Source organism: Lachnellula hyalina, assembly GCF_007821495.1.
Source record: "Lachnellula hyalina strain CBS 185.66 chromosome Unknown contig00134, whole genome shotgun sequence".
NCBI classification, from domain to species: Eukaryota; Fungi; Ascomycota; class Leotiomycetes; order Helotiales; family Lachnaceae; genus Lachnellula; species Lachnellula hyalina.
Window position 1 is genome coordinate 57,856 of NW_022157248.1, and position 27,467 is coordinate 85,322.

The 27,467-nt window shown below is 48.5% G+C and overlaps 10 protein-coding genes across 10 annotated transcripts; 6 read left to right on the forward strand and 4 right to left on the reverse strand.

Annotated features, from left to right (window-relative positions):
- Window positions 1-243: 243 nt before the first annotated feature.
- LHYA1_G006365 (uncharacterized protein) lies at window positions 244-1,215 on the reverse strand (the record flags this gene model as incomplete). Its single annotated transcript, XM_031151304.1, has 3 exons — window positions 244-502; window positions 608-865; window positions 1,202-1,215. 3 exons carry the CDS (start codon window positions 1,213-1,215, stop codon window positions 244-246), a joined length of 531 nt encoding a protein of 176 aa, XP_031003135.1.
- Window positions 1,216-1,617: 402 nt separating this feature from the next.
- On the forward strand, window positions 1,618-2,694 carry dre2 (Fe-S cluster assembly protein; the record flags this gene model as incomplete). Its single annotated transcript, XM_031151305.1, has 2 exons — window positions 1,618-2,335; window positions 2,387-2,694. 2 exons carry the CDS (start codon window positions 1,618-1,620, stop codon window positions 2,692-2,694), a joined length of 1,026 nt encoding a protein of 341 aa, XP_031003134.1.
- A 4,354-nt stretch (window positions 2,695-7,048) lies between these two features.
- Window positions 7,049-9,649, forward strand: LHYA1_G006367 (uncharacterized protein; the record flags this gene model as incomplete). Its single annotated transcript, XM_031151306.1, has 2 exons — window positions 7,049-7,384; window positions 7,433-9,649. The coding sequence occupies 2 exons, from the start codon at window positions 7,049-7,051 to the stop codon at window positions 9,647-9,649; spliced, it is 2,553 nt and encodes an 850-aa protein (XP_031003133.1).
- Window positions 9,650-10,090: 441 nt separating this feature from the next.
- On the forward strand, window positions 10,091-11,109 carry SAT3_1 (Short-chain dehydrogenase/reductase; the record flags this gene model as incomplete). The annotated part of the gene is made up of 3 exons (XM_031151307.1): window positions 10,091-10,224; window positions 10,273-10,389; window positions 10,443-11,109. Coding segments are annotated over 3 exons (918 nt in total), but the record flags the coding sequence as incomplete, so codon positions are not given.
- Window positions 11,110-11,329: 220 nt separating this feature from the next.
- On the reverse strand, window positions 11,330-13,576 carry LHYA1_G006369 (uncharacterized protein; the record flags this gene model as incomplete). The annotated part of the gene is made up of 2 exons (XM_031151308.1): window positions 11,330-12,541; window positions 12,668-13,576. 2 exons carry the CDS (start codon window positions 13,574-13,576, stop codon window positions 11,330-11,332), a joined length of 2,121 nt encoding a protein of 706 aa, XP_031003131.1.
- A 1,509-nt stretch (window positions 13,577-15,085) lies between these two features.
- On the reverse strand, window positions 15,086-16,656 carry tif222 (putative translation initiation factor eIF-2B subunit beta; the record flags this gene model as incomplete). Its single annotated transcript, XM_031151309.1, has 3 exons — window positions 15,086-15,176; window positions 15,228-16,508; window positions 16,559-16,656. The coding sequence occupies 3 exons, from the start codon at window positions 16,654-16,656 to the stop codon at window positions 15,086-15,088; spliced, it is 1,470 nt and encodes a 489-aa protein (XP_031003151.1).
- A 722-nt stretch (window positions 16,657-17,378) lies between these two features.
- Window positions 17,379-18,864, forward strand: nem1 (Nuclear envelope morphology protein; the record flags this gene model as incomplete). Its single annotated transcript, XM_031151310.1, has 2 exons — window positions 17,379-18,536; window positions 18,583-18,864. The coding sequence occupies 2 exons, from the start codon at window positions 17,379-17,381 to the stop codon at window positions 18,862-18,864; spliced, it is 1,440 nt and encodes a 479-aa protein (XP_031003152.1).
- A 1,075-nt stretch (window positions 18,865-19,939) lies between these two features.
- RPC1 (DNA-directed RNA polymerase III subunit) lies at window positions 19,940-24,037 on the forward strand (the record flags this gene model as incomplete). The annotated part of the gene is given in 2 exon segments (XM_031151311.1): window positions 19,940-19,969; window positions 19,988-24,037. 2 exon segments carry the CDS (start codon window positions 19,940-19,942, stop codon window positions 24,035-24,037), a joined length of 4,080 nt encoding a protein of 1,359 aa, XP_031003153.1.
- A 97-nt stretch (window positions 24,038-24,134) lies between these two features.
- NCER2 (Neutral ceramidase) lies at window positions 24,135-26,614 on the reverse strand (the record flags this gene model as incomplete). The annotated part of the gene is made up of 3 exons (XM_031151312.1): window positions 24,135-24,142; window positions 24,310-26,279; window positions 26,337-26,614. The coding sequence occupies 3 exons, from the start codon at window positions 26,612-26,614 to the stop codon at window positions 24,135-24,137; spliced, it is 2,256 nt and encodes a 751-aa protein (XP_031003154.1).
- Window positions 26,615-26,936: 322 nt separating this feature from the next.
- On the forward strand, window positions 26,937-27,443 carry bcas2 (Pre-mRNA-splicing factor; the record flags this gene model as incomplete). Its single annotated transcript, XM_031151313.1, has 1 exon — window positions 26,937-27,443. A coding segment is annotated over one exon (507 nt), but the record flags the coding sequence as incomplete, so codon positions are not given.
- Between the last annotated feature and the right edge of the window lie 24 nt (window positions 27,444-27,467).

Sequence of the window (27,467 nt, forward strand, 5' to 3'; positions counted from 1 at the left end):
CACGATAACGATGGCGATATGGAACGTAGAAGTACTGGGCAAATCCTCTATGCCTTTGGGGAAGCTAAAGAGCTAAATCTTGATAATACATCTGGTCTTAATCCTGCCAGTCATTTCATGTTACGCGGATCCACGTCCCGTACAAAGAAGCTATATCTGCCATCCGCCAGCAGACCATCAAAAAAGTACTGTATGTCCGCTAATATCTCGAGGCAGTAGTAGCAACATGAACATCTGAATCGATTAAACGCTTTTCGGCTTATCATCCTCATCAATGCTACCCTCAGAGCTTTCGGTGCTGTTAGTGTCGACACGGCGAGTCTGGGGAAGCTCCTCTAGATTGGCACCGTGGATGTCCTCTTCAAATACAGGGTCGGGCTCAACGTGTTCGAATTTGGTCTTGAAGTCCTTCAGGCCGGCAGTATAGCTAGAGCTATTGGAGCGACGGCGAGCATTGGTGAGGTTGAAGCCTTCGTCCTGGACCTCCTCACCATTGACACCCCTAATTAAGTTAGCATGGTGTCATTGTAGGGGGGGGCTGTGAGGCATTGAGAAGTATTATACTTGACTTGACTTGGTGTAGGATGTAGGATTGTATGAGACTCACCATCCGCCCTTGCCGGCACCATTCTTCTTTGTCTTCTTGGGGTCGACATCGACATGACCTGACTTGGCGAAGTAGCGGGGGAGGTGTTCAGATGCAGAGGCAGTGCCGTCAGCGAGACCGGCGTGGTCGCGGTCATTGAACTTGTGTGATTTGCCCACTGTCAATGGTAGGGTGGTTAGCTGATACTGTAGTTGAAGCTGTGTGATCAAGGGATGGGATTGGTCGCACGAGGAGATGTAAGTATCAAGCGGAGCTTTGCTGGAGGTACTTACTGATGAAGAGAGGGTTGGAAGTGGAATTGGAGGTGAGGGGATTGTTATTGGAGATGTTGAGTTGTGGTTGATGTGTTGGACTTGTTTGTTGATGAAGGAGGATGAAAGGAGAAAGGAGAAAAGAGACGTGTGAAGTTGAGTTAATAGAAGTAGAAAGGCGGGGTGGTGCTCGTGTGACTTTGGGCTCGAATTGCACAACTGGTACTAGGTGGTTCGATTGCGTTGCTAACGAAGGGAAGGCGAACGGCGGAAAGCGTCACCACACTGCACTCGCGATAGTATTATGGGTCTTTAACTTTCCATTCAATTCCTGAGTCCTGACTCGTTCTTTCCCATGATTCGTCTCGTGATACCGACTAAACATCCAATATCAGGTGCCTTTTCTTTCTCTACCTGCTCAACTGTCCCGCTCCAAATCTGGGGTAAAGGTACATACAGTACAGTACAGTACAGTACAGTACGGCAGTGCAGGCTCCACACGAGGTACAAGGTACATTGCCCCACTCACGCATGCCCACACCCACTAGCCTGACTTGGACTGAACGTCACTGGAGCGGCGATCGGAGCCGCTGCTTTGAAATCCCCGTAAACACCAATAAATTTTTAGATTTCACTTCCATCGTGCCTCCAAATATACACTCCATACACTCGAAACCCTTCCTTGAAAAGCCTTGAAAAGGAAAGAAACCACTACTTCCTATCCGTTACGCCATCCAAGACGCTCTTTGGGTAGGCACAATGGCGCCCTCTGTCACTATCGATAACGACTCTGATTTCACCCCGATCGCCTCCTTCCCAACAAAGGCCTCCTCTTACAACGCCAGAACCCTCCTACTCGCGCCTCCCTCCATATCCAGCCACGAAGAATCCTTACGAAATGTTCTTGCCTCCCACGATAGAGCGGTCACGGATCTGCAGATGCTCGATCGCCTCTCTGCGGGGCTTGTCACACTGCCTGACTCAACCTACGACCTGATCCTTATTCTCACTGATGCCGATGGGACACGAACCGAGTCTGCACAATTGCTTGGAAGGGATGTATTTGGGAGAATGGTGCAGGCGTTGAAGGCTGGTGGAAAATTACAAGCGCAAGATGGGTCTTTTGGTCAAAATGCCACAGAGCACAGAGAGTCTATTCTTGCAGGGCTTGTCTTAGAGAGTGGTGGGATGGTCAAGCCGGATTACAGTGCAAGTGAGGCTGTGCCTTTGCGGTTGAGGAGGAAGGATAAAGGCGTTGTTTCTAATGCTGGGCCCGCGGTGGCGACAACCACCGTGCCGTTGAACAGCAAACGAAAGAGCGTGGATATGGTAACGAGCAAGCCAGCTGGTGTTGGGTTTGTAGATTTCAGTGATGATTTTGGGGATCCTATGATTACTGGCGAGGATGACGACGATGAGCTTATTGATGAGGATACTCTGCTCACCGAAGAAGATCTCAATAGACCTGTCAATATCCGTAAGTTGGGTTTTCATATTGACCCTTCAGAAATGTACTAATCTTTCCTAGCACCCGAATGCGCCCCACGAGTTGGCAAGCGCCGCCGAGCATGCAAAGACTGCACCTGTGGTCTTGCTGAGAAAATCGCAGCTGAAGATGCAACAACACGAGCAAATGCAGATGCCCAGCTCCAGACCCTAAAATTAGGAGCTGATGACCTTGCTGAGGTAGATTTCACTGTTCAAGGCAAAGTAGGCTCTTGTGGGAATTGCAGTCTTGGAGACGCTTTCCGTTGCGATGGATGTCCTTACATCGGCATGCCTGCTTTCAAGCCTGGTGAGGAGGTCAGGTTGCTCAACAACGATGTGCAGTTGTAAATTTTGTCTTTTGGATTGGCGTTGCATAGAAAGATCTGCCGTGCTGATTTACACGGACTTGGCTGGTTGATGCTTGGAAAGCGTCCCACTATGAGTAGATGAGAATATATGATTATCGAGAAGCAGCGTACAAATTGTCTTATCTGGGCCTCTACCGGATTTTCCCTGTATTTTCTACCCCAAGCAAGTGCTGTCGAGTCGAGTTCTCTTTATCGACAGAAGCCTCCAATTTCTTCCTTCAATCTCCTAACAGACGAAACGTGCTGTTAGAAATGCATCATCTTTTCGTTGCATGTATGAATAGCAACTGGATCCTTTAGCCACTGATACTACTTTTGCCTCCCAAAGTATAAGGGAAAGCTTGGGACCTTCTCATTTGAGTTCGATCGTTTCTAAGAGTAAATCGTACCCCTCAAAACCGGCCCCCAACGACAAGAAAAACCCGAAGAACAACCAATCCATGTAACGGGACCGTGTAACATGTGGGGGCTCCATGCTATTTTAATCAACGGCAGCGGCCCAGCCCCTAACTCAACCAAGCTTAACTTCCTCCCCTAATGAAGCACGAAACAGCGAGAACCTCAAATTTCTGGGGGCCAAGAACAAGATCCCCATGGAAAACAACTGCGTTACTTCTTTGATACATGGAAATTTTGATAGACAAGTCTACACTTATTGGATACTTTTGCTTTATTTAGTTCGGACTATTTTTTCCGGCGAAAATTACTATGTATCTTGCGATTAATATTGCAACTCTGACAACAAATCTGTCGTCGTGCGGCTGAGGAAAGAAGAATACTAAAGGATTCAAACAGCCCCACGAGGTCTCTCAAAGGATGAGCCAGATAACGGATTATGGCCTTTTACTTCTAGGTTCCGGGTTTATACTCTTTTAAACTTTCTCCAGAGTTTACGTGCAATTGGAATGGAAAATACTCATCATGTCAATATCTCATATACTACTCCTACCCCAATTCCTTCGATTACAACTACTCGCCATCCTACTCTTCAGCAGCACTGTCCACAGCCTCGCGCGCTTCACCAACCCTCCTGGTCCAGATGGCGCGCTTCGCCTCACCATCGGCGACAATTACACCATCGAGTGGGAAAATGCGGGGTCGGATTACTCGTTGCTGTCACTGGGGATAGAGGCAAATGCGGATGGGAATGTGTATTGGCTGTTTGGGAACGAGAAAGATTATACGAGCGAGAGTTTTCTGTTTAATGTGAGGCTTGGGAATGGCATTACATTGGATCAGGGGAATATTTTCTCCTTTATTATGGTTAATGGGACGAGGTTTGGAGAGAGGGTTATGAGTGCGCTGTTTGTTGTTGAGGGGAATAGTGGGAGTTCGAATTCTTCTTCTTCATCGGCGACAGCAACAGAGACAACGATATCGTCATTGATGCAGAGCTCCTCTTCCACATCAGGCACAACGACTTTAATGCAGACCTCAGACTCCGTAACAACGACGTCGACTCCCATATCCTCTGCGGCTCTCGCGTCTGCAACAGACACACCCTCACAATCTCCGCCCACTTCTCCCCTCCCCATAACAAACGCAACAGGAACAGGCCCGCCCTCACAGCCCGCCCCCACTGCGCATAGCCTTTCAAAAGGGGTGAAAATCGGCATAGGAATCAGCATCCCCCTCTTCGCCATACTCGTGCTCTCCGCTCTCATTTTCTTGTTCCGGCATAAACGACGCCACCCGAAACAAGAATTGGTGCATAAACATGTATATGGTTCCTCTCCTTCGCCATCTTTGGATCTGAATCCACATACACGGCAATTAGAAAATCGGAATATGTATAGTGTTGTAGGTGGACGTGGAAGTGGGAGTGGGAGTGGGAATGAAAGTGGAAGTGGAGAGGTGTCTGAAATGCACGTACATGTACAAAGTCCACAAGCAACGAACAATGGATTTGCAGCGTATAGGGGTGGAATTGAAGGTGGGGATGGAGGGGTGTCTGAGCAAGTACGGAGCCCCCCATCCCCACACCCACACCCACATCATCTTCCACAGGAGTTGGAGAATAGTTATGTACGTGCGGGCGCGCCGAACAGCCAACTGCAAAGTGCGTACCAGAGGGATGTGCAGAATAAATATGTGTATGGTGGGAATGTGAAGGACCAAGAGATGCAGATGAAATATGCGTTCATGGGGGCTCCTATAGGTAGTAGGAGGAGGTTGTATGAAGCGCCTTGAGGTGGGGATATTGGGTGGTGATAGAGAAATTTGGTTGCGAGCAGGTTTTTGAGATAAGACACTGGTGAAGCCGATCTATGAAAACCAGGCGGTTGGGTGGAGTTGATGTAGAATATGATTATATATAACTCATTGTGAGGCGGGGACCAAGATGTAAATATAGAGAGCGGGCGTAGAAGTCCCTTGGTTGTACAATATTGCTTGGATCGATATAAAAATCTGATTTGCCGTTGATCACAACCATCAGGTCTAGTCGCCAAGGAAGACATCTGATTAGTCTATACTGCTAGAGTAGAGTGAGTTATTTGAGGAATTTATACTCCAGCACTCTCCCGAATCCCCACATATGCTAGACCGCCCAAGTACTTAATTGCCGTGGAAATCAATATGCTAGAGGCGAGATAAAACGCTAGCAGCTTTCGTTTTCTCCCCCTCTATCGTGACCTGATTCACTCGAAGAGCCGACTTTATGTTGCAACGTATATAGATAGCATCCTCCCTCTTGCTACCGTGTTTTTCCCAGGCCAGTTTGATGATTTGGTTAGAGGGATCTGACTCCTGTGGCACTGGTGCCGAAATATAGACATCGTCAGGGATTTTGGAAAGTGACAAAATCTGGATATCTTCAAATATGACCCGTTTCACGCTTCCGTCATCAAACTGGAAAGGGACCCACAGCCTCCCCAGAGCGCGATGGAGGGCGAATATGGCACCGGCTTGCTGCCATTGGTGCGCTTTGATCCTACTGCTCTCTTTTGTGATCTTAGGAGCGGGCTCGCGGGTAATAATAGCATTTCGCCCGACATCTACGAGTGGTGGGACAAAAATTCGGTCTCGTAAACCGTTCACGAGCATTTCGGCGGCTTGTGGTTTAATCCACTGCAGCAAGTCGTCATACGTGCAAGTCGTTCGTTTCGGGATTGTAAGACCAGGTCGAGGAGTTTGGGCCAGAATGGTTCCGTGATCGAAATGTTTCTCATGCAGAGTCTGGAGCGTGACACCAGTTCTGCGTAGTCTGTTCATTATTGTATGTTGGAGTGGTGCTGGACCACGGAACCTATTGAGTGAGGTTGGATGAGAAATGGGAGATATTAGGGAGTACGAACCTTGGTAATATAGATGGATGGATATTTAGTCCTCCATACTCGGCACGTTTGAGAATCCTGGGAGGTACAAACAAGCCGAACGAGACGGCTATGATGATGTTTATTGACTCATTTTGTGGTTGTGGTAACTGGCAGTTATCAGAAGCTTTCATTACACCAGCTGCTCATTTTGACATACATCCCAACCCGTAAAAGTGTCTCTCTCATGTACTGGAAGTCCTAAGTCTTGCGCAACAGCTTTTATAGGTACTGGAAATTGTGAGCTTCAGACACACATAGGTAGGCGGAGCAATTGAGCAGACCTTCTCTGATTTTAGTCATGGACCTTCCACTCTTCTTCCCAGGACGGCACAGAACGTCAATTGAGGCAATCAATTGTGGGTTTACCTGCTGCTCTCTATGGAGAGCCCGCAGTGATGCGCAACTGAAGTCATCTGATCCGCAGAAGAGGATCCGGAGAGGCTTGGATACTTTGGATGTATACCATCTTCGTCCACGGGAATTAAGGCCCGAAGGAAAGGATCGCGAGACGCATTCAAGGGTGCGGAATGGCAGTAGCAACTTCATGCCGTTTTGTATGTGTTATATGTTCTCTGATGGGTTACAAACAAGTTGATAGAAGCTCATCGGGCTACCGTGTGTTTTGCTTTATAGGTTACTGCAGTATAAATTTGACGAGTGGTGGATGTAGAGAAGGACCACCAGTTAATTAACTACCTGGTATCGCTTATTGAGTACATGATCGTGCTTGACTCTTCATTTTAATCGGCTCCAATTGTGCTGTGTCATGAGAGAAGGTGAGAGTGAAGTGAAAAGGGGTTGCGTTGCGGTCTATGAACCGAGGATGTTCCGGCCGTTGGTCGTGGTCGTGAGTCGTGATTGTTGATTTTGAGGGTCCAGGAAAGCCAAGGCACGCCACAACTATTGACATCACGATAAGTGCCCAAACCTCTCTGAATCCTGCTTTTCGCGATAATCGTCGTGCCTCAATAAGGAGATATCTACCCTGTTACAACCAACACTGCTATTCGAAATGCAATGTCTCTGGCCGCGGAGCATCTCTCTGGGAAGATTATTCCTGCCCAGCTGAACTTCTTGGCCATCTACAACCCTTCCCTAGGTACTACCGACGACACTCTCGCCGACCAGATTGTATACTACTATTCAGCCAAATCCCCGGAACGGAGTAGGCGGCGACAGAGTTCTCGCTCACGGATTGAAGAGAGCAATGCGCAGCTTAGGGAAATAGGGCTTGCCCAGGGCATGGTTGAATTTGGCAAAAGCTTTTCAAATGGCAGATCCGTGGACACTATTGAGACTGAGAAGTCTCGTATTGTCCTCCACGAATTGGAACCTGGCTGGTGGATATTAGCTGTTAGTAGCAATATCGCCTCGGATTGCTATTGCTAATAGCTTCCCCAGTCCATCAGCTTAACTGTGCTTCCAGGCAAAGCAAAGGAGCCAACGACGAAAGGCAAAGGCCCCGAACAATACGGCCCTCCAGAATACTCTTCTCGCGAAGTAAAGCCTGCAATATTGCTACTTGGGGATCTCCTTCGAGCACACTCGACTTTCCTCCTCCACCACGCTTCTTCGATGAGTGCGCATTTTGTCCGAACAAAAAGATCCAAATTCATTGGCATACTCGGCCGTTATTGGGACACATTTTTGACGACATGGAATGTTCTTTTGCATGGCAATCCTGCAAATAGTTTGTACGGCGGCATCAAAATCGCGGCCTGCGGAGAGCTTGGAGTCGGCGTAGGCGAGGAAGAACGAGGCAGCGGGGAACGTGAGGTTCTCGAGGGGTTTGTCGGCAGGGTAGATGGGCTTGTAGATATTATAGTCTCCAGATTTGGGGTTGCCGATGAAGAAAAGGTGGCACAGACTGAAACTAAGAAGAAAGATGCAGCTCAACATCCTACAAACCCCTGGCTTGGTTCCGGCAATGATCCTGCTGCTGAAGATGGTGCTATCTTTCTTGGTACTGGAGCATTGTCGAGGAAGTCACTACGAGACGTTTCTCACTGGATGGAGGATCTCTATAGATGGGGTCCTTATGCATACGGCGTCGTGGACAACCCGACTTCGATTCGCCGCGTTAAGATGCGTGCACCAAGCCGTAAAGAGTCCGCCAAAGAGGACGAAATGGCAATAATTCCACCGAGGCCTATCGTCGACGTCGAGCAATCTCATAATAAGTCGAAGCGTAAGCTGCTTCGGCCGCAACCACATCGTGGAGCTTCTAGTCATAACGACACTGATAGCGAATCGTCCAAGAGTGCGTTTGTTCATTACCTGAAGCTGGGCTACGGCACTCATTGGAGCTTTGGTGGGACTATTTCAAAAGGTGGAGGTTTACCTGAGAGTCCTGGATCTCAGACTGAGACTCAGACCGACCGAAGTCCAGGTAAAGCTATAGATTCCACTCTCAACCAACGGACGAGGAAAGCTTCACCCGCAGGCCAGCTTACCATATCAGATGCGTCCCCTTCCAAGAGTGACCCCCTTGGCCATTATCTCATTGGGCTTCTGGGCGCAATCGAGGACGAGCATGATGACAAAGAAGAGTCCACCGAAGATTGCCCTATAGATTCTTCGGAAGAAGAGAATTCACGATTGGTGCTACGGACTCTGACCCTAGAATCAGAGAGGGAAGAAGATGCCCGTACTAATGGGGAGATCAGTATTGACCTGGGGAACACTGATAACGAGACCATGTCATCTAAGCATACAAGCTCAGAGCATACTGCCACATCAAACACATCTTTTGAAACCCAGGACCGAAACAAGACGAAAAAATTACGTGTCGTCGTCTATGTTCACAAGCCGTTCATTTTCGTCCTCTTGTTCGAGCTAAGAGCAGATGCTCTCGCTTTCCCCGGCCTTTACCGTTCCTTGCACTATCAACTTGGACCTCTGATAAAGCCGTTGCTCAATTCAACAACCTTTCGACCTTCTAAGCCGAGTATGGCTGCGACAGCTACCAGCGATAATGCTGATGCGCCAATCTATGACCTTGTGTGGGATCCGAGGCGGTTGACCATCAACTCGACTATTCCAAACATACCAGATCCGTTCCACGTGCAGTCTGCGTCTCTTGTTTCACCACCATGGTCTCGTATCGAAGCTCTAAACACACATATGCAGATTTTGAATACCTATACCTCTACCAATTGGGAACGAATCGAAATGGAGCGAACCTGCAAGACTAGTCGGGGCTGGTGGGTGGTATGGACTAGGATACCTGAACCACCACAAGAACATCCGCGTACTTCTGGTCCAGTCAAGGTTCCTGGGATCATTACGGAAGACAGTACTGGGGCTAGCACATATCTGGATACAGGAGCTAACAAGTCTCTTGGTACAAGCACATTTGCTGGTTCCAGCCTTGTCTCGGGTCCAGCTCATCCGTTTTTGAATATAGCCTCCAGCTCACAGGAGAACTTACCGAAAGACAGAGAGATATTCTTGATCCGCAGGGCAAGTGATCATCCTTCCCAGTCAGCCAAAAGGTTTGTCAGCGGTCCCTCAACCACTGGGGAGTCAGGCTGGGGTTCCGGCCCAGCTAAACTAGCACAAGGGATTGGAGTTGATACAAAAAGCTACATTGAAGGGTTGTTGAACCTTAACCGATGATTCTGTAATATAGAAATACTCGTAGAAAATACCTCTGGAGAGAGGTCTCCAATGTTTAAAATGGACCGTTTAGCGACGTTTTCTCGGCCTCTAATTTAGATCCTTGACGTTTTGCGTTTAATGTCTTACTCCATCATAGTGGCAGCTCAGTGCCTTGAAACTAGTCAGCGGGACTGGCCCTGCCCCACGTTATTTTGGTGACGTAGGCGGAAGAAAACATTGTATTTATTCAAAGTCTTGCTGTCTTTTTTTTATTTGATATGAATCCTTTTCAGTTATTGCTTCCAAGTTGTTTGATTCCCTTCCAGTAATACAGTCAACTCATTGTAAGAAGCATTCAGGTAAGACCTTTTTGGAAATGTCGCCCTCGAGCAATGCTGACGGAACTATCTAGGCTGCTCGTGATCAATTGTTACATTTGCATTCCTTCAACTTCATAGACTCTTGACACTTGAATTTATCATTCAAGCTTCTGTCGCAATGGTCGCCACCGACCAATTGAGAGCGGAGAAGCTCTTCTCTATGAAAGGCTACATCGCAGTGATTACCGGTGGAGGTACTGGGATTGGTTTGATGTACGAAGTTTTCCATTCTTCACTTCAGGTCTGATTAACGATCGAAAGGGCAAGCCAATCTCTTGCAGCCAATGGCGCCAAAGTCTACATTACAGGACGTCGTATGGAAGCTCTCGAGAACGCCGCAAAAACCCACTCCCCAGCTCAAGGAGGAAGCATAATACCGTACCTCTCCATGCCTCCTTCTCAATATGTGACTTAAGCTGAGGCATCTCTAGCGCTGGACCCTGCGATGTAACCTCCAAAGAAGACCTTGAGAACCTAGTCACGGAGATCTCTAAAAAGGAAAAATACATTGACCTCCTAATCACCAATGCTGGCATCTCGGGACCAAAAGCTGAGCCGGTAGACGAGGACGCAACGAAGCTAAAAGAAATCCTCTTCAACTCCGAATCCTTCTCCGAATGGTCCACTACCTTCAACACCAACGTCTCTGCCGTCTACTTCACAACCGTAGCCTTCCTGCCCCTCTTGCAAGCCGCCAAAGAAGCACACACCCACTTCTCGCCATCCGTAATAGTCATCTCCTCCATGTCCGGCATCATGCGCCATGCTCAGGGGCATTTCAGCTACAACGCCGCCAAGGCAGCTACGGTGCATTTGAGCAAGTTGATGAGTTTCGAGTTTAAGAAGGCGGGAATTAGGGTTAATAGTATTGCGCCGGGGTATTTCCCGAGTGAGATGACGACAAATGAGAGTGATAAGAATCAGAAGAGTGAGCTGTCTGAGGAGAAGATTCAGGAGAAAGGTCATGTGCCGGCGGGTAGGGCAGGGAGTGATGAGGAGATGGGGATGGGGGTGTTGTTCTTGGCGAGGAATAGGTATGTTAATGGAGAGATTATTGCTATTGATGGTGGGGTTTTATTGGAGATGCCAGGGAGGTGATGAGGTATGGGGGGTTGGGGGTGCTTAGATAATTGAGGAAGATATTAGAGTATTATGCATTAGGTGAAAATTCAAAGTTTCCAAATCATTTCAAAGAAACCTCATAAAGGCATTACCTGACCAATACCTTTGATTACAGATCTTCCCTTTCCTAGGGGCCAATACCAAACTCCGTACCATCAGACATACCTCATCATTTCATCATAAATTTCAGTCCTCTTCAGTGCTGAATGACCCCACTGACTTGTCCTTCCTCATTCTCCTCATGCAGCTCTCTTGCAAGCTCACCATCCAGATGCGAAGCTTCAGCTCTCAATCTATCAGCCTCCCTCCTATACTTCTCCCCCCCTTCTTCCAACGTAGACGCCTCAGTCATCATTTTCAACTTCTGCTTTTCTCCCAAGCCCAGCGCTGTAGCAGCTGTTCGGATCGCAATCGCTTGCGCCTCCTTTCTTTCTGCAGCGCTGTCCATTTGCACGGCTTGTTCATGGAGATGCTCGGCTCCTTGAGAAACTGGACTTGGACTTGGATATCTACCCAGAATCGGCGGTACGGAAAGACCTTGGGTGTAAGGCCACCCGCCATGCATTGCGGAGATCCCAGGGGGGGCCTGTGGTCGAGAGAACGGTGGCTTTATGAAAGGTACAGAGGGAGCTCTCCCAAACGGGAATCCTCGCGCGCTCGGTGGGGTTTCTGGGGTAAGTATTGGCATTGGTACAGCTGGTGTAGACATCGGTAGATGGTCTCTCGATCTCGCCCAAGGTGGACCGTGTCTGAACTCTCCCTTGTCTTTACATTTCCTCTCATCTTTCCTCGCTTTACGATCCTCTTTCTTCGTGTCCCTGCGAGCCTTTCGTTGAGTTTTCTTAGCTGCGCGTCTTGCCCTCCGGTTGACTCTCCGCTGTTGCTTCTGTACGCGTTTCTGTTCTTTGAATGTCTTCATTAGATCTCTTACTTCTTTCCTCAGAGCAACTAAATCTTGCTGGAATTGCTCCGGGCTCTCGGTTCTCGCGGTCTTGATCTCTCTTTTCATGTCCTTTACTGTGTCTTTGGTAATAGGTTGATCCGGGTGATTTAGCCAGTCAATCAAGGATCTCCGAGCGACTGGCAGCGCTTGTTCTTGAATGTCATCGTAATCTGGTAGAGAGCCAACAGACGACTCCACGTCTGATGCATCGGAGTCAGAAGAGCTGGAACTAGAGGTTGATGCAGAACGCCCTCGATGTCGGTGGTGGTATCCATGCCGACGACCACGGCCACGGCCTCTCTTATGATGCTCATGACGGTGGTCGTTTGAATCTCGCCGTCCAAATGCCCTTCCTCCAATACTCACTCCATGGCCATCGGCGACGAAGCCACGGGCGCCACCTAGCCTAAGCCCACTCTGATCAGCGACAAACATGTTGCCCATGCGGAATCCATTTGCAGAAGCCTAGGGGTTTGCAAAATTAGTATGGCCAAACGATTAAGAACTAGATTCCAAGGGGCTTGGGTCTTTGGATGCCACCTAACGGATAAAGGTGTCCCAGGATGAAACAGAACATGAAATACAACATACCACAAGTCCGTTCTTGCCAATACGGAGCCCCTCATTATCAGCAACAATCGGTCCCATCCTGAAGTTCCCAGAATTCGCCTCCAGACCAGAAAAACTTCTTAACGAGCCAAACAAACCTCTTCTGCCTCCACTACGATTTCTAGACGCACCACCGGGAGTCTCATGATCATAAGGAACCCAGGCGCCTGGCATTTGCCTTGTTTCTTCATCAGCAGCAACCTGGGTTTTGGGCTCGTTGATCGCAATTTCGATCCCACGAGGCTTAAAGAACCCATCATTCCATTCCGCAATCATGGCAAAGGTTGCAGAATGCGATTCTGTGCTTCTGGGTGAGAGTGGTATGCGCAACGGATCTAGTTGCGCATCAACTTCACTTATATCCGCTCTAGATCTATCATCTCCCGGACCAAGCGAAAGCTGGTGCATCCTTTCTTCCACGAGCTCCTGCTGGAACTTTCGATCTGCCACATCGTTGTTGACTGCTGCGATGTGGTCAGGTAGCAGGTAGTTTACGAATGTTTGCCAGTCTTGCTCAGTAACGTCTCTGATAGCCCAGCCTTGCGGATAGGGAAGCTCTTCTGGCCGTGTCCGAGGCGTGATTGTGAGATTGTAGGTCATCGCATGAGCTGGTGATTGCCCATGTACAGGCCGTGATTCAAAGTAGACAGCTGCTGAGGAGGTAGAGCCATGCCCAAAGCCATCCTGGAGGCTTTCTTGGTCCGATGCTGTGGGGGAGTGCAGAGGCGTGTAGATGACCGAATCGTCTATGGAAGATGCAATAGAGAGTTGCCGGTGGCTAGCCACAGAAAGATTGTCTGCTTGAGAGGTAGCTGGCGTGAGATTAGGATGTGACGAGGTATTTGAATAGATATCGGTTTCGCTATAGGGCGGGGGTGGAATAGGATCCATCGCGAATCGCTTGCTTTGATCAGAGCTAATGCTCTAGATTTCACGTCTATGCGGCAAATATATGCCAGGTCTTTACGAGACAAATAGCATATGAAGAGGTGTACGAAAGGATGCCAGGTATTTTGTTATACAGAATAGAGGCATTCCGGAAAGTCTATTTGCTGTTATATCATGGTTGAAGCTCAGCTTCTGAGCCTAGGTGAAAGGCCCCTCCCCCTCAGACAGGGATAAGCACTAACTATTATAGGGTTTGGTGGGCCTTAGATTTCACTTGTAAGGCTGCCTATTTGTAGTCCACCTATCAAATGACCCTCACTCATCGCGACCACCTCACACCTCACAGTAACACTGCATATATTCGATGACGCGGCTTCAAGGCAGAAGCTTATAATCAGCAGGACTGGGCTATCATTTGAGGAGATGCGACATGCAATATTGACTCGAATTCCTAGGTAGACTTCCAGCCGCGAGGTTCCAGAGAAAATAATCATGGCTGTATGGAGTAGTCAACTCTCTCTCGTGAGTTGTCCTGTTTAGCCCGAGTTCAAAACTGCGGCAATAAATGCTCCCTCTCCCATTCTGGCTTGATATCTCTCCTTTGACGGTAGCTTATTTGAAAATATACTTTCGAAGACCGTGGACCGTGGGTGTTTCCCAGGCGTAGAAAGATATACAAGACTGCAATTCCATGTTCCACGTACATTTATGCTAAGGACTCCGTAGAATTTCAATATGTTTAACCCTTTCAGCAGCCGCGTGGTGCGAGAGTCACTACCCAAATTTTGATATAAGACTTTCGGATGCCGATAGACTAAGAAAATAATCCCAAGGTCAAATACGGAGCCTGGATTCCATCTTCCGTCTGTATTCACACTATAATAATGCGATGGAACTGTGTAGCTCGACGTAACATTGGGACGAAAAGAGCGAGGAGAAATTGGAGACGAATCGTTGGAGAAAATCTGCCCGAATCTGCCCGATATTTTAAGAACATTTCGTGACAGGTATTACAGGAGTCTTTGCTGGGCTTGATGCTCGCTTGAGCACAACGAATAGAATTAGACAACTGGAAGACAACAATATTTCTTATTGGCACTATACGGCCCCATATTGATTTCATGAAACTTCATTGCTATTTCAGTGAGAGAAAGCCGAATGTAGCTATAGTTTAGGAGTATTCGAATTCAAGGACTTGATATTTTTTGGGCAGCTTGATATCTCGATGGTGGAAACCACGGCTCAATACCGCCTCGTCCGAATCTGCCGAAGCAACGCTCACATCATTGTTCGCTATTTCCATCTCATGGGGCTTCTTCTGGCGACAGGGCCTGCACGCAGCTACTTACCCCCTTTCATACTGATATGCAGGTTTAGTTGACTAGCAGCTCTGTGCCTTTGGATCGGTCGTTACTCGACTCCGTAACGATGAAACATGACTTTCTGACTCGGCAGTACCCAAAAGCTAGCCGCCAAGGTTCTGTAATCTTCTACCTCACATACATGATGTTTTCATTGGAGTTCTGGCTTATCGAAATTGATGTCTTCGGTCTTGTAATGGTCGGCGACGATTCTGTAAAGGTATGACGGCGCATGTGCTCCTCTGCAATGAAAGTTAGTAAAATTCATAGGAAGATTGCCTCAGGACACTTACATATTGGTGATATAGAGATCCACCAAGTCAGGAGGTACGTAGTCATAGACAGGATTATCGACCTCAAGGTTTTCTACCAAAGCACCATCCTGATATCTTACAATGTTTCCAGGATCGCCATACTCGATCAAAGATTCGAATTCGAAAGGGTACTGCGGACTGAGCTTATAGACCCCACTAACCACAATCACAGGAGTTCTGTGCACTCTGGCAGCTTTTGCAATAATACGCGCGCCGGCAGCCGCAATTAGGCCACCATTTGCAATGACTGCATGAGTTGCCAAGATGACCTTGTTTACTCTCGACATGATCGCAAAAATGGTAGCATCGGTCATAAGGATGACGGTAATCCCAGCGTCAGAAAGAGACTTTGAAAACTTCGGCGTAGTCAGCTCATCCGTACCCTCGGCGTCTGTTTTGATAGACCTAGTGACTGATTTGTGGGTTGCCTCGTGATCATTTGGGTACGACTCTGCAATGATGACAGTAAACTTCCTCTTCTTGGCAGCCTCCAACAAGAACTTCTGAACACTCCTTGATGACGAATGCGTCAGTATGACCTCGTTGGAGTGGATGTACTCTAGAGACTGCGCAGCGATTCTATCGTCCGCTTGGTCAAGTTCATCGACGATCTCTTCGATGCCTTCAATAACCTCTGCCTTCAAATCTTTCGTCGATGTTGTTAACCTGTGAGACAGGGAGGTAGCATTGAGGTTTGATGTGTTATGAGGAGACTGCGCGCCTGAAGGAGATGACGCCGGCGACGGATTGGCAGATAGTAGTTGGAACATCGACTTCTGTGGTGGAAGTCCACCTGCTGGAGCATATGAAGTATGAGATGTGATTAAGGGAGGGCGAGAAGCCGCTTGAGTCTTTCCTCCGAACACGTCGTCACCATTTGCCTCTGTAGAATCCGAGTCATCGGTAGTACTGTATCTAAGGGGACTGAAATTTGGAGGTGGTCCTCCCAAATGTGAGGCTCCTTGGTCGATATGTTCTTGGCGGGGGGAGCCCATCTGACTATTTGATGCGGAATCGCTGGCATCATCGTTTCGTTCCTCCTTGGCTTCATCTCTAACCATGCCCAAAACTCGACGAACTATGTTCCCCACCACCATCTCCCTTGGCTGAGCCTCGATGAGTCGTCGGCCAACATCCTGTATCCGCTCAATGAGCTTGTCGATGTTGGTCCACCTGAATTTAGCGACTACTTGGAGAAGTAGATGCGCTGTAGCCACCGCACAAGGTCTCGAATTTGTGATCTGTCTGCGTTTGAGAAGTCTGGTAGGTGTCAGTCAGCGCGGGGAATATGATAGTCGCGTTGAACCTACGAAATCAAGTTCTCAATGGACGACTCTACTGGCTGTGCCTTCAAAGACTTCAAATAGAAGCCCAGATTCGGCGCATAGCCAGCCTGTAGAGAAGGCATGACGATGAAATCTAGCACTTTGTCAAAGATTCCTGTTGTGCTGCAGTCTGGCGCAGCTGTGATGTTTCGTGGAGGGGTATTGGGTTTTTTTTTTTTAACGAGGTGCAATGGCGCTCTGTGGAGGATCTAAACACAGCTTGAATTCCGAATATATATTCCTCCGGTGTGAGGCATTAATTGGAGCTTGGTGAAATATTTTCGCGCGGGTTTGTGTCTTGTATTGGAGTTGCAGTTGCAGAAGTACAAGTACAGAATTGTGACTCCTCGCATCTTTTTTGAAGCTCTCTTTTAGGTCGGCCTCGGCGAAGTTGAGCGCCGTCGCAACAACCTGGTCTCAACGACTACATCGACATCCCATACATAAATCGTCGATCACCAGTCCGAAGGCAACGTCTATTGTCTACCCCGAGGTCCCTTTCGCCTTTTGTCCCCTTCTGCCGCATGCGTTTTCCTCGACTTTATTGTGCATATATTCATTTCAGAGGCGATGACCTGGTGGCCCGACATCAGCTAACCTATAGACAAAGGACAACAGTCCGCGACAAGGGATTGGACGGACCTGAGCATTGCTAGTCATGCCAGTTAGTGATACTTTTACTTGAAGATTTCTGGTCACAATAGTACTGGCCCTCTTTGTGCAAAGGCTGGTGTTCCCAGACTTACTCTATCTCGAAAACCACCGAAAATCCCCCGCGACACCTCCTTCATGGCTCGATAATACGATGAACTCACTGAATATTCTCTCGGCACGAGTGTCGCCGCCGCAGACTCCCGCGCCTTCTCGGAGTAATTCTTATGGCAACCTGCTATCATCTGGGGAAGGGTCCGGGTCTAGAAGGAACTCTAGAGGGGACATACTGAGCGAGAAGGTCGAAAGTTCGGAAACCGTTGGAGATATCGATGATGATAGGGCAGTCTACGAGGAAACCCCTTTGTTATACAAAGAGTCGAGCCAGATTTCGCTCCCTGAACCTTCGCGCTGGCATATGATCCCCAAGAGGATATCTCATGCTGTAATCGAGTCGATACGCTGGGTGTTGTCTACTCTAGCTGCCCCAGGCGTATACCTCATAGCATATCTCTACGACGAGCGAGGGAATTTTGCGCCGTTCACGCAGTTGAGGAAACTTGGATCTGGGTTTTCAGGGAGCGCACGGCGGGGTTCAACTAGCCAAGCAGTTGGCATCTCAGCAATCGACAGGGAAAGGATTGTAGGGGATCAAAACAGCAGGAGAAGTACACGTCGAGGGTCTGTGAGGGCCTCTAGAGCAGTGCCGTCGAGTTATTCTTCATCTGGGATGTCGTCTGAATCTGAATCAGACAGAGACCGAGCAGCTGCAGATGAAGAAGCGCCTGGAAGCTCAAGCCGACATACTAGATCGAAGTCTCTACAAACTTCTGATGAAATAGCACCAGCGAGACGGTCCATTCGGATTAAGCTCCACAATGAGGATACCCTGAGGCAAAGGAAGCATCGTCGGGCGCAGTCCACAAATACCCAAAACAGTTCCGGTGCTGTGAGGGCCGGGGAGATAACACCGGCTACTCTCAAATCTCCAACTTCTCCGGCTTCTTCACTCTCCATGACGAAATATCCCCGTGCGCCAGTACCACCAAGGCCTTTGATACCCCGCCGACAGCCTTCTTACACCATTCCTGAAACTCCTAGTGGACGATTGACACAAAAGACTCTTGTTCTTGACTTGGATGAAACTCTCATTCACAGTATGGCTAAAGGGGGCCGCATGAGCACTGGTCATATGGTTGAGGTAAAGCTTAATACTCTCGTTGCAGCCGATGGAAGTTCGACGCTCGGGCCTCAGCATCCCATTTTGTATTATGTGCACAAGCGACCTCATTGCGATGACTTTTTACGGCGGGTGAGTAGTATTCATGCCGTAGGGGAGCTATACTGACCTTTGCTAGATTTGCAAATGGTACAACCTAGTCATTTTTACAGCTTCGGTTCAAGAGTATGCAGATCCGGTGATAGATCTATTAGAACAGGAACGTAAATTCTTCTCTGGTCGATACTACCGTCAGCACTGTACATACCGGCACGGCGCCTACATCAAGGATCTGAGCTCTGTAGAGCCTGACTTGAGCAAGGTTATGATTTTGGACAATAGCCCTTTGAGCTACATGTTCCACCAAGGTCAGTTGCCATTCCCCATGCCGCAGAACCAGGCCCTGATTTTGTGTAGATAACGCGATACCCATAGAAGGGTGGATAAATGACCCGACAGATAATGACCTTCTTCACCTGGTGCCTCTATTGGAAGGACTTCAGTATGTTACTGATGTGCGGTCTTTTCTTGCACTACGTGGAGGGGAGGATGGAAAGCATGCAGTATGACAAAATTTAGTAATGGATGCATATTTGAGTGCAACCGTCTTGAAGAAAAGTGATTTGTTACTGTTGTAGTCCAAAGATTGTAAATGGTTAAGAATACGGGGACTAGACATCCATAATAATGAAGAGACTACTGGGAGTGGTCTTGGTATTGTTTGTGAAGTGAAAGGGGGGCATACTGTACTAATCCTATCCGGGGAAAGCGGCCGCTAGCCATCCCATCTCAGTCAGCCTCACTGCCTAAGATCTCTTTTTTTGGAACATCGTACCCCTCCTTTTTTTATTTTCGGGTCTAGAGCTTTTCAAGCTTCTGAGTCAAAACATCTTATATTCTTTCCCAATTTGCTCCCCCACACGACCCTAGACCCAGATCATCAAGAGCATGCGATAGCAAGAAAGGAATACTACCAGGTAACTGGACATTTACGAAGTTTCCTCATGATCCGCCCGCGATAGCACATCAACATGCCAGCTCTTCTAACAACCGGGTACGAGGGGAAGGATCAAGTCGTGGATAGGATTCCAAAACGCTTCAAGGAATTGAAATTTGGTATTCAGTGCGTATGCCGGTTGCCATCTGGGGGTCTTTACTCATTCACCTTCCTACAGATCGAATCAAGATATCGTCAACCAAGGAGTCCTCGAAATAACCGATCGCATACTCTACGATGTTGAGAAAGCGCGCATACCTGTGGCAAATGGAGCATTGGACCCGCACTTGGTAGGCTTGGCTCATGGTTATCGTCTCAAATAGTTCTTCGGCTGATGGTTGGACCAGGGGACCTCTAGTAAATCCGGAAAATGTGAGACGTGTGGGGAAGGACTGAAGAATTGCAATGGACATTTTGGCCATGTGAAGTTGGCACTTCCGGCATTTCATATTGGATATATGAAGTTGATTATAAACATCTTGCAAAACATTTGTAAAGTATGGCTCTTGATATTTTGGAGGGGTGGCAGGTTTGACACTGTAAACAGGATTGTGCCAAAGTTCTGCTCACCAGTACGGAACGACGAGCATTTCTCAAAGAGTTGAGACGACCAGGTATCGATAACCTAAAGCGTACACAGATCTGCAAGAAAATCAACGAACAATGTCGCAAGGCAAAGATATGCCCCTACTGCAACGCACACAATGGCCAAATCCGAAAACCCGCTGCGCTCAAGCTTGTACATGACAAATACCAGGCATACACCAAATCTAATGCCAAGAGTAAAGTAGAGCCTGCGGCCTTGACTGCTTTCAGAAGTACTTTCGACGAGATCAAGAAGACCAATACTGAGGTAGACAAACATCTGAAAAAAGCGATGGATGATCTCAATCCCCTCAGAGTCTTAAATCTATTCAAAATGATTAGTCCCAGCGATTGTGAGCTGCTTGGGATCAACCCCGCGGAGGGACGACCCGAAATGTTCTTATGGCAATATGTGCCAGCTCCTCCAGTATGCATACGCCCGTCTGTTGCACAGGAGAGCGCAAGCACAGAAGATGACCTTACCACGAAATTGGCTGAAATTGTCCACATCAGTTCCCTCATCCGAGCCGCGTTGCAAAAGGGCCAACCATTGCAGACTATTGTTGAGCAATGGGACTATCTTCAATTGCAGATTGCTCTGTATATCAACAGCGATGTTCCCAACCTCCAGCAAGTCGGCAATGGAAAACCTATTCGAGGATTCTGTCAACGTCTTAAGGGCAAACAAGGTCGATTCCGAGGGAACTTGTCAGGAAAGCGTGTGGACTTCTCCGGACGAACAGTCATATCGCCAGATCCTAATCTCGGAATTGACCAAGTTGCTATTCCAATCCTGGTCGCCAAAAATCTCACCTATCCCGAGCGGGTTCAGGACCATAATATCAAAAAGTTACGCAAGTGCGTACTCAACGGTTCCGATGTCCATCCCGGTGCCCAGCATGTCATAAAGAAGGACAAAGACAATGGCGAACCTGGTGATACGATTAGTCTGAAGTTTCCCCAGGTCCGGAAGAGGCAGTCACAACAACTAACCGTGGGCGATGTTGTTGAGAGACATCTCGAAGATGGCGATATTGTGTTGTTCAACCGGCAACCTTCGCTACATAAACTCAGTATTATGAGCCATTACGTCAAAGTTCGACCATGGAGGACCTTTCGCCTGAACGAGTGTGTATGCACACCATACAACGCCGATTTTGATGGAGACGAGATGAACTTACACGTTCCTCAGACGGAAGAAGCCAGAACGGAAGCTATCAACCTCATGGGCGTGAAGAACAATTTGTCAACTCCAAAGAACGGAGAACCGATCATTTCTGCAACCCAAGATTTCATCACCGCTGCGTATCTTCTAAGCAGCAAAGATAACTTTTTCGACCGAAAGACCTTTACCAATTATTGCATGTATATGGTAGACGGCAACGAACACCTTGATGTACCACCTCCGGCAATATTGAAGCCACAGGCTCTGTGGACTGGAAAGCAAGTGTTCAGTATTCTCATGCGACCAAATAAGCAGTCTCCGGTCAAAGTCAATCTTGATGCGAAATGTCGAGACTACAAGGCTAAAGCCGGGATGTGCCCAGACATGGATCCCAATGACGGCTGGCTTGTGGTTCGCAATTCGGAGGTTATGTGCGGTAGAATGGACAAGACAACAGTTGGATCTGGAAAGAAAGACTCTATATTCTACATCATCCTCCGAGATTTCGGCCCTGATGCAGCCGTCATTGCCATGAACCGACTCTCCAAGATTTCAGCCAGATATCTAACGAATGAAGGTTTTTCTATTGGTATCAGCGACGTGTACCCTTCGGCAAAGCTCACGGACAGGAAGAACGAACTTGTAACAAAAGCTTACGAGGAATGCGATGACCTAATTCGGAAGTTCAAGGACGGAAAATTGGAGAAAGCCACTGGTTGTAATATGGAAGAAACCCTGGAGAACGAGATCTCTGGTAAACTAAGCATAGTCAGACAGCTGGCTGGAGACTACTGTATTGACACGCTGAGCAAGCATAATTCGCCGCTCATTATGGCAAAGTCTGGTTCCAAAGGTTCTTCCATCAACGTCGCCCAGATGGTAGCTGTTGTAGGACAGCAGATTATTGGCGGCCAGCGTGTCCCGGATGGTTTCCAGGATCGAAGTTTGCCTCATTTCCCAAAGAACGCTCGGCAGCCTCTTTCAAAAGGTTTCGTACGAAACAGCTTCTTTACGGGACTAACCCCTACGGAATTCTTGTTCCACGCTATATCTGGACGTGAAGGTTTGGTTGATACCGCTGTCAAGACTGCTGAAACCGGATACATGTCTAGACGTCTCATGAAGTCTCTCGAAGATCTTTCTACACAATACGACGATACTGTACGCAATTCTTCGGGCGGTATTGTTCAATTCCAATTTGGTGCCGATAAACTTGATCCTGTCGATATGGAGGGTTCTGCCGTACCTGTCCATTTCGACCGCACTTGGACACACGCGGAGAATTTGACTTGGAATAACGATGATCGATGCCTGCTGCCCTACGAGATTAAGATAGAATGCGAGAAGCTCTTGGCTAATCAAAAGTCGAAATACGCTAGGAAAGGCCTACTCAGACAGGAGCCATTGGAATACTTGGACCAAAGTGACTACGCTATCGATGAACTCGAAAGTGCTCGGGATTTCGTAGCGACGATCACTAAATACGTTGGTGGGCTGGCTGAGAAGATGGCTAAGGCACGGATGCGAGCAGGGCTGAAAGACTTTGTTGATGCGCCAAAGAAGTCAAACGAGCGTCACGACAAATCCAAGGAGGAAACGGCTAGGAGAGATCAGGTGGAGCGAGTCGCCAAGGTCTCTCAAGCAACTTTGAAAATGTTCGTGTCGCTCTGCCTCGACAAGTATGCAAAGGCGCATGTTGAGCCAGGTCACGCAGTGGGTGCTGTTGGAGCCCAATCTATCGGAGAGCCTGGTACACAGATGACTTTGAAGACTTTCCATTTTGCTGGTGTCGCTGGTATGAGTATTACCCAGGGTGTACCGCGTATCAAGGAAATCATCAATGCCTCCAAGGTTATCAGCACGCCAGTCATCACTTGCCCCTTACTCAACCGGGTGGAAGAAACAGCAGCAAAGGTAGTCAAAGGACGTATCGAAAAGACTTACATCGGAGACGTCCTCCGCTTCATCGAAGATATGTGGTCTGCTAAAGCCGCAACGATGTGCCTCTCTGTCGACATGGACCTCCTCAACAGCATGCATCTCGGTATTACCGTCGGGCACATGGCCAATGCCATAGTCGCAAACAAGAAGCTCAAGATCAAAAGCAACGACATCTCACTTGTCAATGACTGCATCTTCGTCCGCATCACGCACGAGAGCGGTGGGAACATGGGCGCTCGCGGTCCTTCAAGCAAAAAGCTCGACGAGCCAGGCTCAGATCTCCTACTCCGCGTCAACTTTCTCAGACGTGTACTGCCTACTCTTGCCATCTCAGGCTATCCAGACGCTACTCGGGCCATTATCCAGAAAGACAAGAATGACGAGCATACCGTACTCGTTGAAGGTTATGGCATCAAAGCATGCATGACGACCGAAGGAGTCATCGGCACGAAATGCACGACCAACAGTGTCATGGAATGCTTCCAAGTCCTCGGCATCGAAGCAGCACGTACGACAATCGCTAAAGAAATTGCCGGCGTCATGGGAGATATGGGTATCGATCCTCGACACATGCAACTTCTTGCCGACGTCATGACATATAAGGGTGAAGTGCTTGGTATTACTCGATTTGGACTGTCTAAGATGCGAGACAGTGTTCTGCAGCTGGCATCTTTTGAGAAAACTCCTGATCATCTTTTTGACGCTGCGGCGGGCATGAAGACGGATCAGATTGAGGGCGTGAGTGAGTGTATTATCATGGGGCAGACGATGGGTGTGGGGACTGGTGGGTTTAAGGTCGTTCAGAGCCTTGAGAAGCCAAACCAACCGCTCCTTGTTGGGATGAAGACGACGCAGTTCGAGGATGCTTGGAGATGGGAGCAGACGGAGAGGAAGAAGCTACGATAATGTTTTCCAAGGGATGGTAATTTTAAGGTGTGTGATTTAAGCGTGCATGGTATGGCGTTGAAGGAGAGAAGGAATTCTGGTCTAGCAATTAGGGCGTCTATATCCCTTTGATTTCACAGGAAGCAACGAATTATGTAGAAAAAATATAAGCTGTAAAACATCGCTTCCTATCCATAAATAATCATATAAGCGTAAACGTCCCACTCGTCCCCTCGAACGCCGTGACAGCCCCACCAACACTCTTCGAATCCCCATAATACTTAATCCTATACCCCCCTTCTCAACCCACTCCTCAGTATCCCACACAATCTCCACTTCGCTCGTGCCCAAAACCTCGCTGATCTTCTTCCAGTTGAAGACCAAGCTCCAATCACTGTCATCGCGCACTCTCTTCCACTTTCCATCCTCAGTGTCCAGTTTCTCCACAGCGGCAAACGTTTGCTCAAGCCGAAGATTGTTGCGAGGGTTGGCGCCTATAAACGTCACTTCGACTGTTGAGCCTGCTGGATATGAGGCTTTGACATCCTCTTTAACATCGCCGTAGGATTTAAATACCGGCTTGCCGTCGTAGATGACGCCTGTGATGAACGAGAGTGATTTATTAACGTTGTTTGGCGGCGGAGGCCCTGGAGCTGGCTTCGTGCGTGCGGAAGAGCTTAGATAGGGGAGGTATTTGAGCGTGAGGTTGATGTAGGCGTTTAGTGTATAGGGGCCGTACAGTGTAGATGCACCTTCGTAGCGCTGGATGCCGTATTCCTCTGGTGTAGCAATGTAGTGTGCGTAAGAATTCGCTGGCCCGCCGATAACGACTACTGGATCAACATCCGAGCCGGACAGTGCAAGGGAAGCAGCAGAATCATGTACTGCTTCCTTCCACCGTCGCCCGGACATCGTCGTTGCCTCACCTGGACTGACTATTATAACCAGCTGCCCAACACGCAGGACTTGAACGTCTACGACGTTTGGTGTCCACAGGTAAGGCGTAGTTATTTCTCCTACATCGAGTAAGATTGGCTTCGGGAAATGGCACCGTTTCTGGTGCTCACTCGGCTCTTTGATGAGGCCTGAGACTACCCGCCATACAGGCGAGGCATTGGGGTCGTTGGGGTCGTTTTGCGTGAAATCAAACGCCCCTGGCCCATCTGTTGTACCAGCAGCAAATGAATAGCCCAGCGCTGCCGGGCAGGTATTGACATAGCTCCCATTCGCCAGCGGGAAGCTAAAATTCGACATATCCTGGAAGGTGTGGAAAGATTTGACTGAGGATCCTGTGACGGGAGTGCCCTTTTCATCTAGGACATCGTATAACGCCCTCGCAGGTTCGAACTGTCTTTTCCCAACCTCGAAACAAGATGAAGCACCGTTGTCTTTGGTTTGGAAGAAGGGGCCGCGCGCATGGCAGTATTGAGATTTACCATTACTGCAGGTGCTATTCTTGAAGCTGCATTCTCCTCCGGTCTCGTCTTCGCACCAGGCGCCTAGGACGTTTGGACTTGTATCACCAACATTTGCTTGGGAGAAACCTGCCACGAACCCTTCGGCAACATTGTCGTCTGGGGAGAAGCTCTTTTCGAATAGATCTGCAGCTACTCCTTTGTTGTCCCCTGATATCAGCGTGTTGTTGCCTAGCATGGATGTTCCGTGAGTCGGGAACCAGGTGAGAACACCAGTACTCTTTCCATCTGAAGCGCGCTGGAATTTCAGTAGGGTCAGAGTCTTCTCCACGCTTCCATCATCCTCAGCACTAGCATTGTAATTTATCCTTTCAGACTCCGGATTGGAAAGATACGCATAGAGACTGCGGTTAATATTCGCACCAAAAACCTTGGTCGACCCAACAATCAAAGTACCAGGTTGAAGGCTACTATGTGCTCTCTGGATAGACAAAACAGCACCATCAACAATAGCCCGGTAACTCTGCTTATCAAAGCCTTTGCTCGTGATCTGAGGCAGGAGATAATTCAACCATGCTCCAGGTCCAGAGTGAGAATGCGTGCCTGTTACAGCAACGTTATGCTGTCCATAAACAGCATAATCCCCGCCAAGCTTGGCTAGATCTTCTAGGATCCCATACCGAACGGCGGTATCTCCAGACTGGGTGTCTAGGACTAGATAGATGAAGCGGTCATCTGGGTGCTTGATATCTCCTACGATGAAGGCTCGGGAGTAGAGACGCTGACGAAGACCTGAGCCAACTTGCTTAGTGTCTGCATATCCCATCATGTTTATCTCAACCACTGGACTGAAGTAGAATTAGCAATCTACTCTCCAAATAGAAATAAAATAAAATAACAATTACCCAGTGATATCCGCCTTTCCAACTCCGAGTAAATATTGGCTTCCTCCAGACTGCTCATCTTGCCCAACACCACTATTCTGTTTTGCATCCCAGCTCCAAAACCGACCATTTTGATCATCAAAAACATGAACCAAACCCTTATATATCAAAGCCAAAAAGAAAAGGCCCAAGACCAGTTTTCCAATCAGCTGTATTACTCTAGATCGTCGTTGTCGAGCTGATCTCTCTGGAGTAGTGAACTCGGAAGGACCGGCCTTTGCAACATTCACTGGATCCATAGCAGCTAGCTACTGTTAATAGTAAAGATGTATGTATGTATCTGTAATTTCTTTCCCCTTGCGAGGGGCGGTTGTGAAATTCAGTTCATTCTTTTACGAAGTTATCAGAGGAACCATATATATCAAGCTCAAGCTCAAACTCTCGATGATGCATCCACGCTACAAAAAGCATGCCTGAAGCGCAAGTCCACAACACATGCAGCCTTAGAAAAATCGCGTCTCCCTCAGACCCTCCATCAAATCGAAAACTCCACACCTAACCAACCATATCCACAACTACAACAACAGACAAGAAACACAAACACAAAAATACGATACAATCATGTCTTCCGAAACCCCAATCCACGATTCCCTCCCCTACATCGACACCGCACCAACGCCCTCCCAACGCACCGCCGCCCAATCCCTAATCGACGCCGAGACCGAGCTCCCCAGCACAGAAACACCACACCACCCATCCCTCGCCCCCCTCGCACCTCAATCCTTCTCTCCGGTTTTCGAAGCAGAAATGCTACGCATAGCCGCGCAAACCCCACTAGACGCCATCGACCGCACACGCTACGAATCGCTCTCTGCCCCCTCCCCCCCCTTCACAACCACAGCATGGCAGCACACCCTGAGCGCCGCCTACACATCCTCCACCTACCTCACCGCGCGGTCCACAAACCTAGCCCTGCTCTCCGAGTTCGGGAAGAACAGCTGGTTAGTAGGAAACGCGCAGCTGGAAGATATACTAAGGGGACTGGAGAGGGAGGTCGAGGACGTGAAGACGGAGATTGATGGCGTGGTGTTGCAGAGGAGGGATGCGCAGGAGGGGGTTAGGGGCGAGGTGCAGGGGCTGAGGAGGGTGGCG